The 19449-nt window shown below is 34.9% G+C and overlaps 3 protein-coding genes across 5 annotated transcripts; 1 reads left to right on the top strand and 2 right to left on the bottom strand.

The window, feature by feature from the left end:
* Positions 1-401: 401 nt before the first annotated feature.
* LOC147400998 (uncharacterized) lies at positions 402-5676 on the top strand. The gene is made up of 7 exons (XM_086442079.1): positions 402-538; positions 881-1333; positions 2898-3047; positions 3820-3867; positions 4211-4258; positions 4355-4788; positions 4877-5676. Exons 1-7 carry the CDS (start codon positions 475-477, stop codon positions 5489-5491), a joined length of 1812 nt encoding a protein of 603 aa, XP_086298205.1. The 5' UTR covers positions 402-474; the 3' UTR covers positions 5492-5676.
* Positions 5677-5796: 120 nt separating this feature from the next.
* On the bottom strand, positions 5797-10314 carry LOC147400997 (uncharacterized). Of its 2 annotated transcripts, XM_086442074.1 has the most exons (7): positions 10194-10314; positions 9609-10106; positions 8558-8707; positions 7944-8051; positions 7752-7799; positions 7216-7655; positions 5798-6626 (listed from the first exon to the last, which is right to left on the bottom strand). In XM_086442074.1, exons 1-7 carry the CDS (start codon positions 10294-10296, stop codon positions 6033-6035), a joined length of 1941 nt encoding a protein of 646 aa, XP_086298200.1. In that variant the 5' UTR covers positions 10297-10314; the 3' UTR covers positions 5798-6032. The 2 variants fall into 2 exon arrangements, with proteins under 2 accessions (XP_086298201.1, XP_086298200.1); XM_086442075.1 differs by lacking the exon at positions 8558-8707 and having other exon boundaries at positions 5797-6626.
* A 2693-nt stretch (positions 10315-13007) lies between these two features.
* LOC147400996 (uncharacterized) lies at positions 13008-17721 on the bottom strand. Of its 2 annotated transcripts, XM_086442072.1 has the most exons (7): positions 17560-17721; positions 16970-17467; positions 15397-15546; positions 14814-14921; positions 14621-14668; positions 14084-14523; positions 13008-13698 (listed from the first exon to the last, which is right to left on the bottom strand). In XM_086442072.1, the coding sequence occupies exons 1-7, from the start codon at positions 17690-17692 to the stop codon at positions 13105-13107; spliced, it is 1971 nt and encodes a 656-aa protein (XP_086298198.1). In that variant the 5' UTR covers positions 17693-17721; the 3' UTR covers positions 13008-13104. The 2 variants fall into 2 exon arrangements, with proteins under 2 accessions (XP_086298198.1, XP_086298199.1); XM_086442073.1 differs by lacking the exon at positions 15397-15546.
* Between the last annotated feature and the right edge of the window lie 1728 nt (positions 17722-19449).

Raw genomic sequence — 19449 nt, 5'->3', positions numbered from 1 at the left:
GAAGAGGAAGTTTTATAATATAAAGAACGCATTACTATTGTTAAAAAATATAAAGATAAAGAAAAAGGAAAAAAAAAAAAAGGTTATGTGAAGAGGAAGTTTTATAATATAAAGAACGCATTACTATTGTTAAAAAATATAAAGATAAAGAAAAAGGAAAATAAAATAAAATTTAAAAAGTTTATGTGAAGAGGAAGTCTTATAATATAAAGAACGCATTACTATTGTTAAAAAATATAAAGAAAAAGAAAAAGGGGAACATAAAACACAATTAACATATTTGTTTGGGTCCATCACTTGAACATGAACTTTAGGCTTGGCACCACTAAAATTATACACAGAATCACTTAATAGAACTTTAATCAAATGGTGGGACATCCTACTTAGCATCAGATCTAACTCACAACAAGAAGAAAAGTATATATTCAAGATTCAAGAGTGAAAAATGAGCAAAGAACCTAGAGAATACTTACTATGAGCAATCAAGACCAAGACCACACATTTACTCAAATGGATACTCCGTTCCAACGTTATCAAGGTAACATCCTCTACGTTGCTAACAAACTTTACGACTTGTTTCTTCGTCATGTTCATTTTTCTTCAGTTATAATATATACATATGAGGTGATAGCTATAACTTCTTATTAAGTGAGAGTTGATAACCTGATATATGTAGTAAATGATTATGATTATGATCATTGGAGTTGTAATAAACTCTTGTTGAAAACTTTTCAGTAGTTGAACTTCACAAGTACAACTCTTAGAAGTATAATTTCGCGAATCAAACCGACCCTTTATCTCATTTTGTGATAATTTGATCTTTTTTCTCTTCTATCTCCATGTCTTTTGGTCATCATAATTAATATGTTTAACATGGCAGACCTATACAAAGCTGCATTGGAAGGCAATTGGAACAAAGCCAAAGAGTTAGTGTTCATGGGATCTGGTCCTAATCCCGAGATCTTCCCTAATTTACTTTTCACTCTCGCAATTACGATCGTTTCAGGACGCACGGCATTTGCACTAGAGATGGTGAAGTTAATGCCCAATGATGCATTGGAACTAAAAGATAATGGAGGTTTTACAATTCTTTATGGCGCAATTTTTAGTGGAAACACAAAGGTAGCCAAGGCCTTGGTGGAAAAGAACCCTAATTTGCCAAACATGTTTCATAGTAGCGGAGATGCACCAATTCTTTATGCAGCTCAACTTGGCCATAAGGACATCTTGTGGCATCTTTGCAATGTTACAAAAGATGATCATCCTAATAGTCCTTTTAGAGGAAATGACGGTCTTAAGCTTCTCAATGCTGTCATTACTGCCGATTTTTATGGTACATTTATACATTTTGTTTTTTAATTTTAGGGGGTTTTACCAAAGAGAGTTACTATTGCCACACCAACTTTTACTAATGCCAAATTATAAGCAAATGATTGGTTAATTGTCGAAGCATCATGTTTGGATAAATTTACCATTTAAAAAGAAATCCAGATTAGCCAATTTTTTAGAGATTTTATCGGCACACCAACTCTTTTGAAATTCATCGGTTGTCTGCATATAGATTTGTGTGTTTCAAGTAAAAGTTGGTGTATTGATAAAAGTTTTCCAGTTTTTTATAAGCATTTTGTTGATCTACTTCCCCTAACTTATGAAAAATAACTCAACTTCAACCTGAGACTTTTTACCTTTTATTTTCTTCCCAGTTTTTACCTCAGTTTCTTCCCAAAATCAGCTTGAAGATAAGATTTCTATTCTGATTTTCAAATGGAAAAATAGAAGGATTTCTACAAGGGATTAAGGCGAGGTTGAAACGAGGCTTAATAGGTTAAAATCGAGGATTTCTACTAGGGATTCATTTTCAATTGATGAGATTGATTAATCAAATTCTTGAGATTGACAATTCAAATCATTGAGATCAATCTTTGCTCCAATCATCGAGATCGACCTTTTACAACCACCAAGATCAAAGATTGTAAATCATGGATCTCGACGTTCAAGATCAACATTCAATTTGTCGAGATCAACCTTGTTACAATCATCAATCTTGACATTTCAATATGAATCATCTGGATCAACACTAGTCAATTAGAAAGAAATATTTACTAATTGGGTAGTTAAGATGAGTCTCCATCCAAAACGGTGTCCCGTTCCTATAGCAACAAACGGTGTCAAAGTTGCACTTTTTGGTTGGAACTGAAACACATTGGGCTGTATGCTATGTAGAAAAACGGCTTGTGTTAGGAGCTGATGTGTTTTAAAGTCCAACAAACACGTGCCACGCAAACTCCGGACGCAGTTTTGGATCCTCATCCCGTTAAGATACCATCCCAAATATCAAGGTGCATTTATAAAGGCATCCCTCCCACATTGAGTAATTTTCCCTAAAAATTATTAGGGGACCATTAAAGAGAGACTTTTTTTTTTTTTTTGGCTTGGTGTGGTTAGTGGTTTGCATAAGAAGGGGTTCAACCTAAGACCTTGGGAACAACCTCCACAAGCTCTTACCACTGAGGTAATATGAGAAATGTAAGAGAAAAAAATGGAGTTTTATTTATAAAATACTAATAAATTGTTAATTAGTTTTACTTAGTGTCATGATAATATGACCCCCCCCCCCCCCCCCCCCGTGCCCCCATAACAGAACTGTAATTCATTTGCCTCAAGATACAAAAGAAAAATATGTATGAATATGCATATCCCGAGGTAAATGCTTTACACTTTTACTAAATCACCCTTGCAAGTCCACCTTTTCAAATTAGTATTAGTATTGTGACCATAAGGTATTACAAATGATTCAGTACAAAAGAATATTGATTTATTTAAATGTGAAACTGATTTCCCAAGTTACCATTGGCATGTCTAACAATCCTTTTTTTCTTTTTTTGCTCTTTGTATAGATGTGGCACTGTTTCTAATCAATCGTCACCCAGAATTAGCAACAGCTAAAGATAGTTCCGACAAATCAGCACTCGATGTGTTTGCAAGAAGATCAACGGCTCTCAAGAGTGGAAGTACACTAGGATTTTGGCAACGTTGCATCTATTCATGTTTGTCACTCTTTCAATATCCCACTCATTAGTTTATTTCCTTCTTTTTCTTAGGAGGTAACCTCTTATATATTGGACCTTGCCCCTTAATTCCTCACTTCATATACTTAAAACCCGCCTCTCACACTTCAAATTCAAAGCTTCCTACATAGAACAAGAAGATTCTTATGTTTTCAGTGTTTCTCATACATTTGATTGATTACATGGCAAACTATCTTTGCCAGACATGATTTTTGTTTTGTAAATGTCTTGTATTCTATTGCGCTATGCAGAGTTGCAGGGCACAAGAGGCAACTCCCCCTCCCAAGGGTGTGAGGGCAAAGCCCCCGGCCTGAATTTTTTAATGGTACAAAAAGAGCAATTATGTAATATTTTCTTAAAGATTTCCCATTTTTTAGGGGTTTCTGTTTTGGGGAGATTTACATGTTTTAGTAACTCGTAACTCCCCGGTTTTATAAATAGAGATCTCTAGGATTGTAAAACTTAAAAGAAAATAGTGATTGTTCTTGATCTGATCCTAGGACGTAGGCACACCGTTGAACAACGTAAATCCTTGTGTTTTGTGCGATTGTGTTTGAGAATAATTACACCCCTAACTTATAAAACAGTACTAGGTTCTCCAATCCCAAACCAACTCTACGGAAACCCGACATGTGACCTCAGGTTGTGTATTTGATGAACAATAGGAACATATGGACCTTAATTAAAGGAATCTAGCCCAACATTTAATTTACTTATTACTTACCTCAAATTTTATTATGTTTTCTTGAAGGCGTGCATATTGAACAAGCTTCCATACACAAGACCCAAATAGGTAAAGGTATGTTGTTGTTCTCGATTTGCTCTAAAAGTTGATTTATAATATCTTAATTACATTAATGGATTGTGTGGATGGGTTCTCTTATTAATTTTTACTGCATTATCATTGTGCCGCTGGATCTTGAGTTTCTTGAAAAATAGACTATCAAGTACACCCAAAAGTCAGGGACTATTTAGAAGAAGAAAAACCTCCAGAGAGTCTATTAAGTGATTTTTCCTATAAATAAACTAGGCTTTCCTAAGCTAAGAAAATTATTTGTGTACAAATTTTCTTACCAAGTCAAAAAATTAGAAGATAAAAATTCTATTTTCTAATTAAGCAAATTTTGATTTTGTATGGATAGTGTTGCAAAGGTCCAACGCGCTATTTTGGAGCGCTATAAAGCATATAGGTATGCACCCACCCACTTAAAACTTAAATCTTTTTCACCTTATATTTCTACTTGGAATAATTGGATCTAACTTAATTGACTTGGTTTTAAGCACAGTGCCAAGTGTCAAGCATGTTTACGACACCAAAGTAATGCACATCCAAGCCTCAGAACTTCTAAACTTCATTTGTGCACAAGTGTCACGTTTGAGTAGTACTCAGGAAGAGAATGATAAGTTATTAGCAACACCAATCTTTGTAGCTGCAGAGTATGGGAATGTGGAATTTATACTCACATGCATTAAGAGTAATCCTACCCAAATTTGGTCCCCTTACCCAAATTCCATTCTTCACATTGCTATTAGACATCGACAAGAAAAGGTTTTCAACCTCGTAAGAGGGATGGGTCTTGTTAGCAATTCGATGGTCAATGTGAGACTAACCGACAACAACAACACCCTGCATTTGGCAGCAAAACTAGGACCTCCCTCTAAACTCAATGTGGTATCAGGTGCAGCACTACAAGTGCAACGAGAACTTCAATGGTACCAGGTGCGGTGACTAATAATATCCACCACATCATCTTCTGCTTGTATTATTATATTTCTTACTGATTTTGAACTCACGCTTTACCATCTAGGAAGTGGAGAAGCTTGTACAACCCATTGATAAAGAAATGGAAAACGACGCACAAAAAACTCCGAGAGTTTTATTTACTGAGGAACACAAGGATTTGATTCAGAAAGGAGAGAAATGGATGAAAGATATGGCATCATCATCCATGGTTGTAGCCACCCTCATTGCCACAGTGGTATTTGCTGCTGCCTTCACAGTTCCAGGTGGCAACAACGATAATAATGGCATTCCAAATTTTTTAAAAGTCAAGTGGTTTAAAGTTTTTGCCATATCAAATGCACTAGCGCTCTTCTCTTCCTTGACTTCAGTATTGATATTTTTATCTATTCTTACATCCCGTTATGCTGAAGAAGACTTTCTCAAATCTCTACCTCAGAAGTTGATAATCGGTCTTGCTATGCTCTTCTTCTCTATAGCTGCCATGATGATAGCATTTAGTGCGACCTATTTTATAATGCTTGGACATCAATTAGCGATGATTGCCCTTCCTCTAGCTTTACTTGCTTGTTTTCCTGTGACATTGTTTGCATTGCTACAACTTCCCCTCTTTATTGAAGTAATTCTCTCCACATATGGATCTGATGTCTTCAGTCGTCGAGAGGTTAAGTGGTCGTCTTAATGTCAACGGTTTCTATTACTTCAATAAAAGCACCAGTAAAATATATTCTACTAGTTCTGTAATTTTGAGAGTTTTTCTTTTTCTTTTTTTCTTCTTCTTCTTTCAGTTTACTTTTGATTATCATTGGTTTAGGTGTGCTCCCTATTGGTTCATGTATCCCTCTTGTCGCACTACTCAATAATTAGAAGGGAAATCAAAACACATTTTATACATTGAGTGGCATCCCACCTCTCAATTAATGATCAAGATGTGAAATGTTTGCAATGGTTTGAAGTTAATTCAAATTCAGCTTGAAAGAGTGTTGGTCCATTATAATAAGAGGCTTCCAACTCAGCATATAATTAAACTGAGAATCCAAATAGTAATGTGTATACAATCCAACGTAATCCACAAAAGCATGAATCTCATTTAATTAAATATAAAATCATATAATACTACTTTTGAAGATAAAATATATTAAAACCAAGAATCGAATACAACATCGAGCATAGTTTACAATCAAAGGTGCTCCATCACAAAAATAGATAAACTCAACAAACTTTTAACGATGGAAGATGTCGGACCCATACGTCGAACGAATTATTTCGACAAAGAGAGGAAGTTGCAGCAATGCAAACACTGTCACGGGGGTACAAGCAAGGAAAGATAGAAGAAGAGAAATTGATGCGAATCGATGTCCAAACATGATAAAATAGGTGGCACTAAATGTTGTCAACATGGCTGCTATAGAGAAAAAGAGCGTAGTAAGACCTATTATCAATTTTTGGGGTAGGGACCTAAGGAAGTCTTCTTCAGCATAGCGGGATGTGAGGATGAATACAAATATCAACACTGAAGTCAAGGAAGAGAAGAATCCTAATGCGTTTGATATGGCAAAAACCATAAACCATTTTCTTTTTAGAAATATGGGAATGCCAGATTCACCATTGTTGCCACCGGGAACCGTAAAGGCTGCAGTAAATGCCACTGTGGCAATGAGCGTGGCTACAACCATGGATGATGTTGCCATCTCTTTCATCCACTTCTCTCCTTTCTCGATCAATTGCTCATGCTCCTCAGTAAACAATTCCCTAGGACTTTTTCTTTGTAGGTTTTCCATTTCTCGATATGTAGGTTGTACAAGCACCTCCACCGCCTACATAACAAAGTGTGACGTTAAAATCATAAGCATAATTTTTTTTTATAAGTATAATCTATTGAGGGGAAAAAAGTACAAGGAGGCCGAGGAGGCCTCTCAAAGAGCAACAGAAAAAAGAAAAAACTTCAAAGATTACATAAGGAGTTCCATCTAACAACAAAGTCATCAAAAGAAGTCCCCCCAAAGTCTATGTTCTGTTTAGACCAAAGATACAAATATCCCAAAATCATAAACATAATTACCATCTTAGATGAGATTTCTCACTGGGGGACGCATGTTTCTATCAAAAATCCATACTCCAAAGCAATTGTTGGTTGTTGGACAGGCCAATTGATTTCTAATCTCAAATTAAACAAAAGTATTCCATCCTAGAAATGCAAGACTCGAGTTTAACTACATAGGTGACAGAAATAAGTTTAAATTTTGAATTAAAATTCTTAAAATGTTTCTTCGAACCATTTTTTAATACAATTTGTGATGACTTCACAGTTATGTAACGCCGACATTCCAATTTGGTTGTCCGTAATATCTAAACAATAAATAAAAAAAATTCATCTTTTGCTACTTGTAAAGGAAAATCTATCACCTGAAACCATTGAAGTTCTCGTTGCACTTGTAGTGCTGCACCAGATACTGCTTTGAGTTTGGAGGGAGGGGCTAGTTTTGCTGCCAAATGCAGGATGGTGTTTCCTTCGTCATCTGTAGAAGAGGCGAGCACACTATTAACTGTACCCATATCTCTCATGAGGTTGAAAACCTTTTCTTGTCGATGTACGATAGCAACATGAAGAATGCTATGGCTAGTCTTATTGTATTTGGTCCAAATCTGGTTAGGCTCAGTCTCAACAGAAGTGGTAATAAGCTCCACATTTCCATACTGGGCCGCTACCAAGGTTGGAAAATTTAATAACTTTGCAATCTCCGACTGAGTTTCCAAAAGCGAAACTTGTTCACAAATGCATTTGAGAAGTTCCAAGGCTTGGGTATGCATCACTTTGGTGTCATAAACGTGCCGAATGCTTGGAACTGTGATTAAAACCAATTCAAGTAACATCAATTTGTACCGAGTAGAAAAAAAATGGACAATAATATTCAATCTTAAGTAATGATAGTGTTGCATACCTATTTGTTTTATAGCATTCCAAAATAGCCCATTCAACCTTTGGAACACTAATCATACGAAACCAAACTTGCTTAGTTAAAAATGTAAAAACCCAAGGATCCATTTAAGATATATTACTTGATCTACTGAAATCAACTATACGTAGTTAAGATATATTACTTGGTCTTTTGAAATCAAGAACTACAACATACCTTGGCCTATTTGGGTCATGTGTATGCAGTCACTAGAGCACAATAGAGGATTTTCAGTGTCTCGTCTTCCTTGGTGGTTTATTATGGGAGCTTGTGTAATAGTAATACCTTTAAGATAGAAAACTAAAGGTAAGTAATTTAGAACACAAAATGAAAATAATGCATCATGCACCTCTCAGCATTACAACATCTTGACAAAATTACGGGATTAGTCATGTTTTCAAAACATTTATCAAAAGGGTCATATAAACATTTTGCAGAAAACAGATAACTGGTATGATAAATTGGATAAATTTTTATCTTTATGTAAAGTTAAAGTAGCCTATAAAAATAATTTTGCAAATGTGTCCGTACCAAAAATCCAAAAATGAGTTTATAACCCTTTCGATTAATATTTTACAAACGTAACTTTTGTAAGATAAACATGCCAGCTTCACTTCTTTTTTTTTTTAATCCAAAATGCCTTTATGCCATCAACCCATAGTAAATTCACAAATCTCTTCTACCTTTAAGAATAGCATGTGTTGTTGAATCTTTAGTATATTTGATTTTAAATTAATAACAATTGAAGTTTTTTTTTTTTTTTGAAGTGAGGTATAGATGGAGAGACTAACATGAATAGATGCAACGTTGCCAAAATCGTAGTCTACTTCCACTCTTGAAAGCTGAAGATTTTCTTGCCAATGCGTATAATGCAGAGTGATTACGCTGATCTTTAGTTATTGCTAATAGTGGGTACTGCTTCACTAAATGCAATGCCACATCTGCTCACATAGAAAATGGATGTAACATTACTGATACATAATTTCCTTCCTACTTGTAAGTTGTGACATCCCCTTTCTTCACATTTGAGAGGGAATAGCATAATGGATGGTTGATTAAAAGGGTCTAGAAGAAAAAAAAACACAGCCCAGTCCGATCAGGCCTCCACCTAGCCCATAATACTGGGTTTGAAAAGAAAATGTTTAAACCTGACCTGACAAGCCAGGCTTAGGCCCACGTTACATTTGGAAATTTTGTGTTGGACCAGGCGTTCGACCCAAAATGACCCAACTAGAAGCAAGCCTGGCCAAATTTACAGTCCATTTATGTTTTAAAACTCATTGAGTTACTCAAAACAATGGTTTTAAAAGTCGTTTTGATGTCTCGTCTCGTCAATGAACAAGACCGAGTCCTCTCCGACTAGTTTTCTGATAAGTTTTAGCTGTCTTGTTTAACAATGAGAAAAATGAATCATACGTTTGTCTTGTCTATCCATCTCATTGGTGGACTATACTAAGATGTATCGAACGAGTTGTCTTGGTCTCGGACGAGATTTAAGACCATGCTCAAAACTCAACCAAGTTAATATGACTTGATTGAATTTCAATTTGAATTGGGCTAGAACAAAAGAAATTTACCCATTCATGGCTTAGAGATCTCAAAACTAAAACCGTGACAGCACACATTAAAAAATATTTACCAAAGAATAATGCTGAAGTGACCTAAAGACTCAAGATTGTACCTTATATCTCACTTATACCACTCCTTGCAGCACTCTTTCCATGTTTGCAGGGGCAGAGCTAGGATTTTGTCTATGTGGGAGAGTATTTTTTTAAAAATAAAAAAAAAAATAAAGATTGTGATTTCATTCCATGTCTTGGTAATTTATAAAAGTAAACTTACCATAAAAATCAGCAGCAATTACAGCCATGATAAGCTCAGCACCTTCATTCCTTCTAAAAGGACTACTACTCTTTGGAGAATCCTCATCTTTTGTTACTAAGCAAAGATATGACAACAACTCCTTATGACCAAGTTTAGCTACTCGAAATATTGGTGTCTCTCCACCATTGTTAGGAATCTGTGGCAAATCAGGGTTCACATTCACTATAGCCATAGCTGCTTTGGTGTTTCCAGATGTAGTCACGGAATGAAGAGCAGTAAACCCAGCACTGTCTTTCAGTTCCAAAGCTTCTTTAGGCATCAACTTCACCAATTCCTCCACAAAGTCTGCGTGTCCTGACATGGCTGCAACTTGGAGAGCTGTCTTGAAACTAGTGGAGATTCTCGCTACCTTTGCGTCTGGATCAGTGTCGAAGAAATCTTTGGCTCTTTTCCAATCACCTTCTAATGAAGCTCTGTAAAGGGGTATGTAATGCTTAGGATCTTTGTCTTTCCTATCTGCATCCCATTAAAAAACAAATTTAACTCAACAATTATGGCGGTTTTTTCAAGAGAGAAAATTAAATAATCACAAAAAAACATTACTAGGTGTGATGATGTTAGCTTGTTTGTGTTGGGACGAACTAGGCATAGATGATGATGATTGTGTTCGTGATGGTGATTGGTCATGTTGGGATGATGTAGCCATTTGAGGTAATATGTGGTGTTTGTCTCTTGTTGGCTATATAGGAGTGTTTACATATAGCAAATGTTGTCCAGGGTTTAATTTTGTCTCTAACATGTTTTCCCTCCAAAAAAGAATTTAAATTGGTACGGAACAAACTTTAGTGATTCAAGGTCTTAACTGTTCCATGAGACCATGACCCCACTACCATTAAGAAAAGATGAACCAATAGATATAGATTTCACCTCAAAGAGTTTCTCTCTGTCTCCCGCTAGAGAAAAAGAAAAGGCCAAAGTACAGGGCTCTTTTTGAAGTACTGTGGTTGGGACTGTGTTAATTTTAATTTGAATGGTGAGAGCGGACCAAGTCGGCTCGAACGAACTTAAAAAATTTCAAAAGATAAAACCAAGGTGTCTTTTAAGGATAACATAATACAATAGTTATGTAATCTTAAATAAATGATGATCACTAATAGTACCATGGATGCAATTTGATAACATCAAGTGTTCGATAAATAAGATAATTGACTTTAAAGATAAATGTATTAAATCATGCTTTTTTTCTTTTTTCTTTTTTCTTTTTTCTTTTTTTTTTTTTTTTTTTCTAATAAACATGCAATTATGAAAGGATATTGGAGTAATTAGATGTGATGCAATGAAATAAGATTTAGTTTCCTCTTTGTACAAACCAAATCAGAGTACTTGTAATTCAAGGAAACATCAATAGAGTTGAATTATTCTACAATAGTGTTAAGAAACTAGGCACAATTGAAACAAGAAGACCTATTGAAAAAAAAAAAAATTCAAATACAAGATGCAATCACACAAAGACAATACTAAAATTTTATGTGGTTCCCCTTGATTGAGGTACATCTACAGATCACACCGATTCCACTATGAAGGAAAAACTCACAATTATAAATTACACCATTTCACCAAAATGAGAAATATAATATACCCCAAGAAACCTGACTAAGGATTTACATAATGTTAGTGAAATTTCAAAACTTCTTTTGCAAGTTTTGAGGTACCATAATCACATTAGTCAAAATAAATTATTCTTGTCTCGGCCTATGTTACTTGATTCGTGGGATCACTCGGTTCGAATTCGAGTTCATGGTTTTCCGTTCACCACTTGAGAATGAACACGGTTCGTAGGGTAGACAAAGCTGAGGGCATTTAAATGTTAAGGCGATGAGAAGGGTTAAAAAAACAATTGAAGAAAACTGATTTTGTGAAAATATCAAGCTTTTTTTTATTTATTTGTTGAAGATAAGGGTATTTTTTCATAAGTCTATGAATAAAGACAAAAGTCAAACATGCTATCAGTTTCAAATTTTAGGGGAATATGTCAAATATTATCAATAGAGGGAATTGTTGTCATTTAGTTCACTACTTTTCTCGTACCCACAACAAACCATATCACGTTCAGTACCTTTCTAACAAATTGGATGACATTGGTCTCGACTCTCGAGTCTCAACAACAACCAAATAAATCAAGAATTGTAAAGATGGGGTTCTTTCTTCTTCTTTCTAAGAGGGGAGATTTTTTAATCATAGGTTGCCAAATAAATTAACAACTCAAGGTGCTAACCATCAGACATTTATTTTTATTTTTATTTTTTCCCCCAATAATTCAATGACACTTGAAAACAAATTACATGTTACCAACGAATTGGTTTCCTTACTAGAAAAACAAACAGGGGAACTAGTTGCCTAGGCTCTTAAACTTCCCAGATGGGCATAGCACATTTTATTTTGGTTTGATCCTCTATTTTTTATTTCTTAAAGGTTGTCCAATTATTGGATTTTGCTTGAACAATGGTTTAGTTAAAATGGAATCTAATGGCAAATCAATTTAAAATATACGAATTTTAAGAAGGATTGCATTATTTGCACCCCAATTTGAGGAAAGTGCACCACATTAAATTAAAAAAAATACATAAACAAAAATAAATAAATAAATTCCCTCTATGTTCCCTCATTTTTTATATGTGCACCAACCACTTTCAAATGGAAGGCCTTAACCTCGCATGTTAAAGACAAAGTGAATAACTCACATTGTTGTCTTTCGACCGTTCCACCGCTATAAGGCTATGTTTGGATTGAGGGAAGTGGAGAGAAGAGAAACTCATTAAAAGAATAGAAGACGAGAAATTCAATTTCTCTCCACCATGTTTAGATTTGACAAGAGAGAACTCGGGACCACTTTCAAATTTTAAAATACCTTAAAAAGAAATTTAGGGGCAGAGTTGGAATTATAAAATAATTGAAAAGGGTTTCTCTCCACTTTTAGAGAGAGAAAACTCACCTTTTTTTTCTCCAATCTTTTCTCTTCTCTCCCCACTTAACAATCCAAACAAGAGAAATGGAGAGAAACTCATTTATTTTCTCTTCCCTTCTCTTCTCTTCTCTCCATTTCTCTCAATTCAAACACAACCCAAAGCTTCTAAGATCCAACTTTCTACAGATTACATCAATGGAGATAGATTTTTGTATTCAAACGCTTGCAATGGTGTGAAGTCAATTGCCCTGTGTATTCAAATTCAGCTTGAAAGAGTGTTGGTCCATTATAATAAGAGGCTTCCTACTCAGCATATAATGAAACTGAGAATCCAAATAGGAATGTGTATCCAATCCAATGTAATCCACAAAAGCATGAATCTCATTTAATTAAATATAAAATCATATAATACTACTTTTGAAGATAAAATATATCAAAACCAAGAACCGAAAACAAAAATAGATAAATTCAACAAAATCGTAAAACATGTTGTGAGACAGGCTCTAAACCAACAAAAAACAAGAAGCTGATATTAGCAACACTAAACTTTTATCGATGGAAGATGTCGGACCCATACGTCGAACGAATTACTTCAACAAAGAGAGGAAGTTGCAGCAATGCAAACACTGTCACAGGGATACAAGCAAGGAAAGATAGAAGAAGAGAAATTGATGCGAATCGATGTCCAAACATGATAAAATAGGTGGCACTAGATGTTGCCAACATGGCTGCTATAGAGAAAAAGAGCATAGTAAGACCTAATATCAATTTTTGGGGTAGGGACTTAAGGAAGTCTTCTTCAGCATAGCGGGATGTGAGGATGGTTACAAATATCAACACTGAAGTCAAGGAAGAGAAGAATCCTAATGCGTTTGATATGGCAAAAACCATAAACCATTTGCTTTTTAGAAATATGGGAGTGCCAGATTCACCATTGTTGCCACCGGGAACCGTAAAGGCTGCAGTAAATGCCACTGTGGCAATGAGCGTGGCTACAACCATGGATGATGTTGCCATCTCTTTCATCCACTTCTCTCCTTTCTCGATCAAATGTTCATGCTCCTCAGTAAACAATTCCCTGGGAGTTTTTTTTTGTTGGTTTTCCATTTCTCGATATGTAGGTTGTACAAGCTTCTCCACCGCCTACATAACAAAGTGTGACGTTAAAATCATAAACATAATTACCATCTTAGATGAGATTTCTCACTGGGGGAAGCATGTTTCTATCAAAAATCCATACTCCAAAGCCATTGTTGGTTGTTGGACAGGCCAATTGATTCCTAATTTCAAATTAAACAAAAATATTCCATCCTAGAAATGCAAGACTCAAGTTTAACTACATAGGCAACAGAAATAAGTTTAAACTTTGAATTAAAATTCTTAAAATGTTTCTTCAAACCTCTTTTTAATACAATTTGTGATGACTTCACAGTTATGTAACGCCGACATTCCAATTTGGTTGTCCATAACATCTAAACAATAAATAAATAAATTCATATTTTGCTACTTGTAAAGGAAAATCTATCACCTGAAACCATTGAAGTTCTCGTTGCACTTGTAGTGCTGCACCAGATACTGCTTTGAGTTTGGAGGGAGGGGCTAGTTTTGCTGCCAAATGCAGGATGGTGTTTCGTTCGTCATCTGTATAAGTGGCAAGCACACTATTAACTGTACCCATATCTCTCATGAGGTTGAAAACCTTTTCTTGTCGATGAATGATAGCAACATGAAGAATGCTATGGCCAGTCTTATTGTATATGGTCCAAATCTGGGTAGGCTCAGTCTCAATAGAAGTGGTAATAAGCTCCACATTTCCATACACGGCCGCTATCCAGGTTGGAAAACTTAATAAGTTTGCAATCTCTAACTGAGTTTCCAAAAGCGAAACTTGCTCACAAATGCATTTGAGAAGTTCCAAGGCTTGGGTATGCATCACTTTGGCGTCATAAATGTGCCTAATGCTTGGAACTGTGATTAAAACCAATTCAAGTAACATCAATTTGTACCAAGTAGAAAGAAAAATGGACAATAATATTCAATCTTAAGTAATGATAGTGTTGCATACCTATTTGTTTTATGGCATTCCAAAATAACCCATTCAACCTTTGGAACTCTAATCATACGAAACCAAACTTGCTTAGTTAAACATGTAAAAACCCAAGGATCCATTTAAGATATATTACTTGATCTACTGAAATCAACTATACGTAGTTAAGATATATTACTTGGTCTATTTGAAATCAAGAACTACAACATACCTTTGCCTATTTGGGTCATGTGTGTGCAGTCACTAGAGCACATTAGAGGATTTTCAGTGTCTCGTCTTCCTTGGTGGTTTATTATGGGAGCTTGTGTAATAGTAATACCTTTAAGATAGAAAACTAAAGGTAAGAAATTTAGACACAAAATGAAAATAATGCATCATGCACCTCTCAACACTACAAAGTCTCACCAAAATATTTATCAAAAGGGTCATATAAACATGCATTTTGCAGAAAACAGATAACTGGTATGATAAATTGGATAAATTTTTATCTTTATGTAAAATTGAAGTAGGCTATAAAAATAATTTCACACGTACCAAAAATCCGAAAATGAGTTTATAACCCTTTCGATTAATATTTTACAAACATAACTTTTGTTAAATAAACATGCCAGCTTGACTCTTTTTTTTCTTTCCAAAATGCCTTTATGCCATCATCCCATGGTAAATTTACAAATCTCTTCTGCCTTTAAGAATAGCATGTGTTGTTGAATCTTTAATAAATTTGATTTTAAATTAATAACAATTGAAGTATTTTTTTTTTTTTTTTTAAGTGAGGTATAGATGGAGAGACTAACATGAATAGATGCAACGTTGCCAAAATCCTAGTCTACTTCCACTCTTGAAAGCTGAAGATTTTCTCGCCAACGCGTATAATGCAGAGAGATTATGCTGATCTTTAGTTGTTGCTAATTGTGGGTACTGCTTCACTAAATGCAATGCCACATCTGCTCACAGAGAAAATGGATGTAACATTACTTATACACAGTTTCCTACTTGTAAGTTGTAGCATCCCCTTTGTTCACATTTGAGAGGGAATGGCATAATGGATGGTTGATTATAAAGGTCTAGAAGGAAAAAAATCCACAGCCCAGTCCGATCAGGCCTCCACTAAGGCCACAATACTGGGTTTGAAAAGAAAATGTTTAAACCCGGCCTGACAAGCCAGGCATAGGCCCACAGTAGGTTTGGAGTTGGACCAGCCGTTCGACCCAAAATGACCAAACTAGAAGGAAGCCTGGCCTATTTACAGTCCATTTATGTTTTAAAACTCCTTGAGTTTACTCAAAACCATGGTTTTAAAAGTCGTTTTGACATCTCGCTTAGTCCATGAATGAGACCAAGTCGTCTCGTTCAACAATGAGAAAAATGAATCATGATTTTAAATCTTGTCCAATACATTTGACTTGTCTATCCGTCTCGTTGGTGGACGATACCGAGACATATTGGACGAGCCGTCTTGGTCTTGGACGAGATTTAAAACCATGCTCAAAACTCAACTAAGTTGATTTGACTTGATTGAATTCCAATTTAAATTGGGTTGGAACAAAAGAAATTTACCCACTCTTGGCTTAGAGATCTCAAAACTGTCAAAACTGTGACAGTACACATTCCAAAATATTTACCAAAGAATAATGCTGGAAATGACCTAAATAGTCAAGATTGTACCTCATATCTCACTTGCCTATAGCACCCCTTGCAGAACTCTTTTCATATTTGTTGGGGGCAGAGCTAGGATTTTGTCTATGGGAGAGTATTTTTTTTGAAAAACAAAAGTCTAGGGAGAGTATTTTAAAAAAATAAAGATTATGGCGTAGATCATATTAAAAATAAATATATAAAGATTGTGATTTCATTGCATATTTTGGTAACTCAGTAAAAATGCATTGAGCAAAGCATATTTTAGTAGTATGATCCTGTAAAATTGGTGATATTAGGTTTTTTCTCTTGTAAAATGAAAGATTAGCTTTATCCCCTTTAATCGTAAGTCAACGTTGTTTTTTCTTAATGATTAGATAAAGAAATTTTGGAATTTTTTCAAATTTTGATTTATTAATCTAAGTATTGGAAGAGCATTTTGAAGAAGGGAAAAAAAAATTCACCATTAAATCACCAATAAAACGTAATGTTGACTTACGGACAAGGCTAAGGGAGAAACCTAATCTTGCATTTTGCAAGAGGTAAACCTAGTTTCACCAATTTTATAGGAGTTGTTTCTAAAACACACATATAATTATAAAATTTAATGTTACAAAAATAAATTAAGAGTCATGCGGGAGTGGCCTGAGCGGGACACACGGGCATCAAGATGTGCCCGTGTGCCCCTAGTCCGGTCATTAATCACAAATTAATTAATAAAAGTAAACTTACCATAAAAATCACCGTCAATTACAGCCATGATAAGTTGAGCTCCTTCATGCTTTCTAAAAGGACTATTCCTCTGAGGAGAATCCTCATCTTTTGTTACTAAGCAAAGATATGACAACAACTCCTTATGACCAAGTCTAGCTACTCGAATTATCGGTGTCTCTCCACCATTGTTAGGAATCTGTGGCAAATCAGGGTTCACATTCACTATAGCCATAGCTGCTTTGGTGTTTCCAGATGTAGTCACGGAATGAAGAGCAGTAAGCCCAGCACTGTCTTTCAGTTCCAAAGCTTCTTTAGGCATCAACTTCACCAATTCCTCCACAAAGTCTGCGTGTCCTGACATGGCTGCAACTTGGAGAGCTGTCTTGAAACTAGTGGAGATTCTCGCTACCTTTGCGTCTGGATCAGTGTCGATGAAATCTTTGGCTCTTTTCCAATCACCTTCTAATGAAGCTCTGTAAAGGGGTATGTAATACTTAGGATCTTTGTCTTTCCTATCTGCATCCCATTAAACAATAAATTTAACTCAACAATTAAGGAGGTTTCTTCAAGAGAGAAAATTAATTAAATAATCACAAAAAAAACATTACTAGGTGTGATGATGTTAGCTTGATTGAGTTTGGACGAACTAGGCATAGATGATGATGATGATGATGACGACGACGATGATGATGATGATGGTGTTCGTGGTGGTGATTGGTCGTGTTGGGATGATGTAGACATTTGAGGTAATATGTGGTGTTTGTCTCTTGTTGGCTATATAGGAGTGTTTATATATAGCAAATGTTGTCCATGGTTTAATTTTGTCTCTGACATGTTTTCCCTCCAAAAATGAATTTAAATTGGTACGGAACAAACTTTAGTGATTCAACGTCTTAACTGTTCCATGAGACCATGACCCACTACAATAAAGAAAAGATGAACCAATAGATTTCACCTCAGAGACTTTCTCTGAGTCTCCCGCTAGAAAAAAAGAAAAGGCCGAAAGTACAGGGCTCTTTTTGTAGTACTGTGGTCGGGACCGTGTTAATTTTAATTTGAATGGTGAGAGCGGACCAAGTAGGCTCGATCTTACTTAAAAATTTTCAAAAGATAAACCCAATGTGTCTTTTGAGGATAACATAATACAATAGTCATGTAATCTTAAATAAATGATGATCACTAATAGTACCATGGATGCAATTTGATAACATCAAGCATTCAATAAATAAGATAATTGACATTGAAGATAAATGTATTAAATCATGCTTTCTTTATTAAAATGAACATGCAATTGTGAAAGGATATTAAAGTAATTAGATGTGATGCATTGAAATAAGATTTAGGTTCCTCTTTGTACAAACCAAATCAGAGTTCTTGTAATTCAAGGAAACATCAATAGAGTTGAATTATTCTACAATAGTGTTAAGAAAATAGGCACAATCGAAACAAAAAAACCTATCGAAAAAAAATCAAATATAAGTTGCAATCACACAAAGAAAACACTAAGATAGCGTTTGGATAGGACTCCTTGGCTACTTCTGACTCTTGCGAGGAGTTAGAAGTAGTCTTGATATCTTAGATGAGCAACTCCTTCGAAGAATTACTCTGCACAAGAGCAAAATATTGCTCTTTATGAAAAAATCGCTAAAACCTACTTCTCAATTTCGCATCTTGCATGGAGTAAAATTCTAACGTTCATTTTACCAAAATACGCTCAACTTTATTAATTTTTCACGAGAATATCCAAACCTTATTTGCGCCCTAAACCAGACGAAGAAAGGGAACTCGCCCCTTTCTTCTTCATCTTTATGTCACTTGCATCAATAGTATACAATATATTGCAGTTTATAATAATTTTAATTTTAATAGCTATGTTAATTATGATGTTATTTCTTAAATAGATATATGTAGATTACATGTATGAGATTTGTTTAAGTATGGATATATATCAGGACTTAGTATGTTTGAGACATCTTTTATATATATGGTAATTCAACAGGTGATAAGTTAAACCATCTAATTTTTAAAAGAGGTGCTATCAATTTTTTTTTTTTAATTTTGAGTATAATGGATTTAAACACATTATATTAATATTTAATATTTAAAATATTATATTAATATTTATTATATTATATTTATAGTTAAAATGTCAAAAACAATATAATTTGAAGGCATATTATGATACTAAAAAATAAAAAACAGTAACTGGTATAATATAAGGGTATTCTGATCTTTTTTATAGAAATCGTGAGAAGTTAGTGTGGTTCTCAAACAGACTTCTAGCATAAAAGTACTTCTACCAGTATTTCACAAAGTTGATTGTCAAACGCCCTTTCTGCACAGAATTACTTTTCAAGCTCCTCCACAGAGTACTCCAGCTCCTATTCTTTGGAACAGTAGTTCTGCTCCTGGTATCCAAACAGACCCTAAGATTTTATGTGATTCCCCTTGATTGAGGTACATCTACGGATCACATCGATTCCACTATGAAAAAAAAA

The sequence above is a fragment of the Akebia trifoliata genome, chromosome 5, assembly GCF_017979445.1.
Source record: "Akebia trifoliata isolate Shusen 1 chromosome 5, ASM1797944v1, whole genome shotgun sequence".
Classification (NCBI taxonomy): Eukaryota; Viridiplantae; Streptophyta; class Magnoliopsida; order Ranunculales; family Lardizabalaceae; genus Akebia; species Akebia trifoliata.
The sequence above is the reverse complement of the archived record's forward strand: the minus strand, read 5'-3'. Positions and strand labels throughout refer to the sequence as shown.